This window comes from Coturnix japonica, chromosome 23 (genome assembly GCF_054131305.1).
Source record: "Coturnix japonica strain WE chromosome 23, WE-NBRP24, whole genome shotgun sequence".
Taxonomy (NCBI): domain Eukaryota; kingdom Metazoa; phylum Chordata; class Aves; order Galliformes; family Phasianidae; genus Coturnix; species Coturnix japonica.
This window is the reverse complement of record NC_140685.1, coordinates 9,649,844-9,656,544: the sequence shown is the minus strand read 5'-3', so window position 1 is coordinate 9,656,544 and position 6,701 is coordinate 9,649,844. Positions and strand designations below refer to the sequence as shown.

Below are 6,701 nucleotides of genomic sequence, written 5' to 3'. Positions count from 1 at the left end.
GGTTGTACCAGCAGGTAAATGCACTGCGGAGGAGCAGTAACCTCAGCTCCTGGGGCATCCCTGCATTTAGGCCCATCCACAGCAGCCGTTAGAAACAGCCCTGCTTGCCCGAACCCAGCAGCACGGCAGCTGTGCATCCCATGTAGATGCAGAGCCTTCCCCAGCCCCGCTCTGCAGATCCCCGCTGTGATGCAGCTCACCTGGTGCTCCCAGGCAGGTGCTGAGCAGCCCCAACCTCTGCCACTTGCTTTGAGACTGTGGCAAGCATTCAGCATGAAAAGGGTCGGCCTCTTGCTGTAATAATCAGTCAATGAGGAACTCAGTTTGGCTGAATCCCCCCCCCACACACACCCCCAATGCAAAATTGCTGTACATTCCTTTATGCAGGTTTCCATAGAGTTGAACTTCTACTTCATTTTTTTGTGTGTGTGGCTGTTAAAGGGGTCGGCAGTGCACTGAAAGCCAGGATCCCACTGTTGGGAAATGGGGGGTGGAATTCGGCCACAGTTTAACATCTTGCGTGGGGTTGGAGGGTGGCATTCAAAGCTGCATCCTGGAAACCTCAGCACCAGAGAGGAGAAAAAAGCCTGGAGGAGCCCAGGGGAAGCTGTGAAGCCATTCTGCTCTGCAGACCCTAAGTTTAAAGAAGTTATTTCTTCCCTACTTACTGGGTTAAAATATGATATTCTGGCTTTAATTGCTTCAATCCTATTACTCGTTCCTTTTAGCAGTGATTGTGTAGCCCCTTGCCGTGGGGAAATCCCCTGATCGCGGGTCCCTGTTATTCAGACAAGTACTCTTTCAGAAGTAAATGCCATTCTTAGCATAGGGAAGTACTTTAGGTCTAAAGGGGTTAAGAAGGCCTCTCTGCATTCAGAAAACATGCAGGGGTCCCACCGTGCCAGTTCCAGCCTTTTAAACTCTTTCCAGCTTTTTTTCTTGCAACAAATCTGTCTGACTGCCACCAGGACATAGGAAGCGTGTGCCTGTCAAAGAAATCAAGTTTACTTTTTCTGACTTGTTAACAGAGGCAGGGTATAAATAGGGCTAACTCCGCTCAGGCTATTAGCATTTCTCTTAAAATAAGGGGTAACTTCCTAGGACCTTTAATCCAATGAGGTCCAAACCAAGCTGCTCTAGCAGGAGAGGCAGCAAAGGAGCTTGCTGAGGCTTTCACAGAGGTCAGGTGCACTCGGGTTCCTCGAAAACTTAAGGCACACCAAAGGCAGCAGCCCAGGCAGACAGGTGCTGCCTCCAGCTCCGTCACCGCCGCTGCCCAGGAGAAGTTCTGAGATGGTGTTGGTGCTGTTCACGCGGTGGATGTGGATCTTGCTGGGGAGGAGCAGTGTCCTGTTGCTTCTGGAGGTCTCTCTGCAAGGGAGAGCGTTACCCCCGATCCGGTACTCGCACGCGGGGATTTGCCCCAATGACATGAACCCCAACCTGTGGGTAGATGCTCAGAGCACTTGCAAGAGGGAGTGCGAAGCTGACCTGGTGAGTGATGCGCTTCTGCACATCTGTGCGCTGCGGGCGGTGGGTTTTGTTGGCGTGTTTGTGGCAGCGGAGCGGCGGCACCGCGCAGGGCTGAATACAGACAGTGCATGTATTTGATTGACCTGTGACCTACGTAAGACAGACGGCGTCTGATGAATTATCAGCTGGGTGAGGTGTGTGGCAGCTGTCGCTCGTGCTGATGTGGGTGCTGAGCTCATTCTCTTTGATCGTTTTTCTTGCTTTCTTGTCAAAAGAAACATCAGAATTTGATACTCTGGAACTCAGGGTGCCTTGGGGTCAGTTCACAGTATTTTGCTCTTTATTGTTGTAGCCATCATCGGTGCTTAATGCTCTGCTCCCGTGGGGAGCTGCGTATGGAATCCTTTGATTTAACATGTAAATCGTCAGCCTTTGCTTCACTTGAAACGTGAAGCGTGCTTGGCGTGCAGAACAGGAGCGTGGCTAAAATGACCAAGCAGATGTTCTCTGTGATGCTCCCAGCTCTAAATGTGCTTAACTCACAGCACTAAAATGCATTTTTCAACCTGTCAGCACTGCAGCTCAAGCTGGCATCTGACAATACCTGCTCTTCCTGCCTCTTTCAGCATCAGCAAAGCTCCTGCAGCCCAGAGCGGGCTGGCAGTGCACGTACCAGGCAGGAAGGAGTCACCGGGTCCGTGCTCCATGGCCATGTTGTTCCTACAATGCTGAAAGCAGGAGGGAAAAAAAGAGGGGAAAAAGGCTGGTCATCAAGTGAACAAAGAGATTTGCTCCATGGATCCCGTGTGTTATGAATGAAAGTATTCTTTCTACTTTTGCCCTTCTCGATTGAGCCTTCTTTATTTCAACTACCAGGTGCAGCGATGAATATTAAAAGACTTGTAAAAACCCAGCAGCAGTAGCAGCAGATGACATTGTTTTAATAATTTAATGAAAGCTAGAAGTCACTGGATAAAAATACTCATTTAGCCTCGTGTGCCCACAGAGACCTGGGGACTCGCGTGCAGTGCCCTGCAGGCAAACAGACAGAGCTGCTGGCTTTGCTAAACCGTGCTCCTTAACCTCATCTGAAACCATTTTGCAACTTTCCTTCTGAAACCTGCTAATGTGCAGCTGGAAATGGGGAAAGAGCTGCGTTATTAGGTCATCTTTTTTTCCCAATAAGGAAAGGATACTGCACTCAAGGGAAGCTATTTAGTTTGGCAGCTTGAAAAACACGCTGTTCTCACTTACAGAGAAATGTGGTGGATTTCAGGGGGGCTGTGGAGGTTCAACACGCAGTGGAAGTGTGCCCTGTTGTGTAGCGAGGTCTTTGGCCACTTAAAGTGATCTGTACCAACACAGCAGCCGTGCGTCAGCGGACACGAATCAAATACCTTTCCTGCACAAAAGACAAAAATCCTGCTAAAATTAACCACAATTTAGAGCTGAGTGCAGCTAATAAATCATCAGAAGAGCGGCGCTGCATTTGAGCATAGGGCTAAAATAGGACAGAGAAGCCATAATGAGCTGTTTGGGGTTTGTTTTTCTAAATACCATAGAAAAATTATTTTGGGATCCAGAATTTCCTTACTTTTGAAATATTCTATTATTTCCTCTACAGTGTGAACAATTACAAATCCTTGGCAGCTTCACCTCCAGCAGAAGGCTGTTATTCTCGGGGAATTCAAATAATACTTTACATACTTTTCTGGAAAATAAGGCGGATTACTGCCTACAGCCATACGATAAGTCTTTCCATCCGCTCTTGTTTCTCAAGGCTTGTCCTCGGGCATTTTGGAGCGTGCTGAAGGGGGGTTGTTAGCTCTGTAGTCAAGGAATCCATGTGACTCTAGGAAAGGCGTACGGTGAGGTTAGTGTTTAAGAAATAGCAGTGCATTCTCCTCTCTAGAGGCTTCTCTTGGAGACCTTTGAAAATCCCTGCATGCTGAGCCTCCTGCTGGGAGCTGCTGGAGAGGGTTACATGTTGCTGATGGGGACTCTGAGTTTTGGGCCACGGATCTCTGTGGCAAAATCTGGTCCACTGAATTTGAAGCCTCATAAGTTTCTGGGCTCTCTGTTTGCTGGGTCCCTAAAGGGGTCTTAGCTCTGTCCCCAGTAATGAACAGGTTCCTTTCTTTCCCTGCAGGAGTGTGAGACCTTCGAGAAGTGCTGCCCCAATGTCTGCGGGACAAAGAGTTGCGTGGCAGCTCGGTACATGGATGTCAAGGGGAAGAAAGGGCCAGTGGGGATGCCCAAAGAGGCAACCTGCGACCGCTTCATGTGCATCCAGCAAGGCTCAGAGTGTGACATCTGGGACGGGCAGCCTGTCTGCAAGTGCAAGGACAGGTGTGAGAAGGAGCCAAGCTTCACCTGTGCTTCTGATGGGCTCACCTACTACAACAAGTGCTACATGGATGCAGAAGCTTGCATCAAAGGCATTACTTTGAATGTAGTCACCTGTCGATACCATCTTACCTGGCCAAACACCAGCCCAATCCCACCAGAAACAACAGCTCGCCCTACTACAGCCTATTCCGAGACAACTGTCATTGATATCTTGCCACCAGCATTAGTGAACAACCCCGTCCATCAGTCCGTCTATGTAGGAGAGACTGTCAGCTTCCTCTGTGATGTTACAGGGAGACCCAAGCCAGAAATTACGTGGGAGAAGCAGGTTGAGGGCAAAGAAAAAGTCATTATGAAGCCAAATCATGTCAGAGGGAATGTGGTTGTCACTAACATAGCCCAGCTGGTCATCTACAACACACAGCTGCAAGACGCGGGTATCTACACCTGCACCGCTAGAAACAGCGGTGGCCTCCTCAGGGCTGATTTCCCATTGTCAGTCATCAAAGGAGAACCCACATCCAAAGAGGCTGCCCAGAACAGAACACACTTTCCAACCGATGAGTGCCTGAAGCAACCAGACAGCGAAGACTGTGGAGAAGAGCAGACCAGGTGGTATTATGATGCAAAGAAAAACAACTGCTTCACTTTCATTTACGGGAACTGTAACAGCAACCTCAACCACTTTGAGACCTATGAGAACTGTATGTTAACGTGCATGAACGGCCCGATCAACATTTGCAATCTACCGGCCCTCCAAGGTCACTGCAAAGCCTACGAGCCCAGATGGGCCTACAACAGCTTGACAAAGCAGTGCCAGTCCTTCATTTATGGTGGGTGTGGAGGTAACGAGAACAACTTTGAGAGCCGGGAGGCCTGCGAAGAGATGTGTCCTTTCCCAAAGAACACACACTGCAAAGCCTGCAAGCCACGCCAGAAGCTGGTGACGAGCTTCTGCAAAAGCGACTTTGTGATCCTGGGCCGTATTACAGAACTGACCGAAGACCAAGACTCAGGACATGCCCTGGTGACAGTGGAGGAGATCCTCAAAGATGAAAAAATGGGATTAAAATTCCTGGGGAAGGAACCCCTGGAAATAACGCTTTTCAACATGGACTGGAGCTGCCCGTGTCCCAATATGACCACGGTGGACGGTCAGCTCATCATCATGGGAGATGTCCACAACGGCATGGCTGTCCTACAGCCAGACAGCTTTGTGGGGACCTCCAGCATCCGTCGCGTACGGAAACTCCGTGAAGTCATCCACAAGAAAACCTGCGAGCTTCTGAAAGAGTTCCTAGGATTACATTAACCTCCTCCACACACGTCAGCCTTCCAGACCTGTGTGTTACGTAGGGCTAACAAGGGCTAGGCTAGTGCACAGACTAAACAAGCTGCTTGAAGATACACTGTAGGAATTAAGCAGAACCCTTATTGTAATCCATTAATGATGCTTAGCAACGATGTAGTATGGTCTTTGGCAAGCACGTAGAACAGCAGCAAAAGGCTATTAATCTTGCATTGAAGTAAATCTGTCCATATAGGAATGCCATTTAACTAGATGACTCACTGCAGTAATTATACAATTCTTATATAGCTTCCATCATAAATGACGGAATTCATAGCATTTGTGTAGCTAATTGGTACACAGCTAAGTAATATATAATAGCAGCTTAATCTGTCTCCTTTACACTATGGAAATGTGATGGTAAGTTGTTATAAATGTCATATTCTTGCCTCCTCATAGCAACACTAATATATTTCAAGAGAAAAGTCTGTAAGTTATTGTCTGTATTTACAGTCGTGCAGATCTAACCAATCTATGCACTGCCAACTTGCTTATTTTAATTCCTGGCTGTTTCCTTTGCATTGTACCTCATTTCTGAATGGCAACTACTACCATCTTTATTTGAGGATATTCCCCCAGAGGAACTCCCCAGGTCCGAGATGCAGGACAACAGGTCCGTGTGAAAGGCCAAGGCACAGTCACCCCTGAAATTACTTCTCTGTCGTAGCAATGTCAGCAAACACTCTTACTCTATTGCACTTTCCTGTTTTGGTTTTAATCAGCATGTCGTCTGACTCTCACGCAAACTCCAGGCGAGGAGCTGGCTCTGTGCTGCCAGCTGTTGTGCTTTTATCATTCCTTCGCACTCGATCGCATGCAGCGATGTATTGCTTAACTCCATCAGCAACCCTGTTCCTGTAGCTGAGAAGGTGAAATAAAAGCAGCCAGAATGAAGTTCAGAATAGGAAAGTGCCACACACGGTCTGCAGGCTGCACCTTGTGTGCACAGACATGAAGCCAGTGAAGGGCTGCACAGACACACGCAGCGGACGCTTTAAAGGCATTTATCAATCTGATCATTTTAGGGCACACTTTCAAACCTCAGAAAACATTTTGCACAGAGCCATGTGCTGAATAGAAACCCTGAGAGACAGCGTGAGCTGTGGGTGTGAGTGTGAGCGTACCCATTTGAACATTTGTGTGTCCAAAACGTGTAACTTTTGCCTATGCAAAAAATCCTTAAATAAAGAAAAGGCTGTTCCTGGAAAAATTCCTTCCTCTGGTGGGAAACATCCCCATCTGACAGAGAGGAGAGCTGCATGGTGAGTCTTGTCCGTAGCACCTCCTGGTTGGGTTGGGTCACCTCCCCCATAGCATGGAGTGGTTCTGGAGATGTGCACCCAGTGGTTCCAGAAGAGCTGAGAGCAAAAAGTGGCCCCTCCATGGCTTTTCCAATGAGCACAGTGCTGTGCCTAAGCCTGGGTTCACATGTGCTTTCCAAACTGCACCTCCCCAAGGCAGGAGGAGCCGTGCCACGGGCATCCAGTGCAGGGGGAACTCTGTCCTTGGCTGTCCCCGGGCATAGGGCTGC

General features: G+C 48.6%; 1 protein-coding gene across 1 annotated transcript; it reads left to right on the top strand.

Annotated features, from left to right (window-relative positions):
- Positions 1 to 960: 960 nt before the first annotated feature.
- Positions 961 to 6,380, top strand: WFIKKN2 (WAP, follistatin/kazal, immunoglobulin, kunitz and netrin domain containing 2). The gene is made up of 2 exons (XM_015880298.3): positions 961 to 1,494; positions 3,623 to 6,380. The coding sequence occupies exons 1-2, from the start codon at positions 1,294 to 1,296 to the stop codon at positions 5,132 to 5,134; spliced, it is 1,713 nt and encodes a 570-aa protein (XP_015735784.2). The 5' UTR covers positions 961 to 1,293; the 3' UTR covers positions 5,135 to 6,380.
- The last annotated feature ends 321 nt before the right edge of the window (positions 6,381 to 6,701 follow it).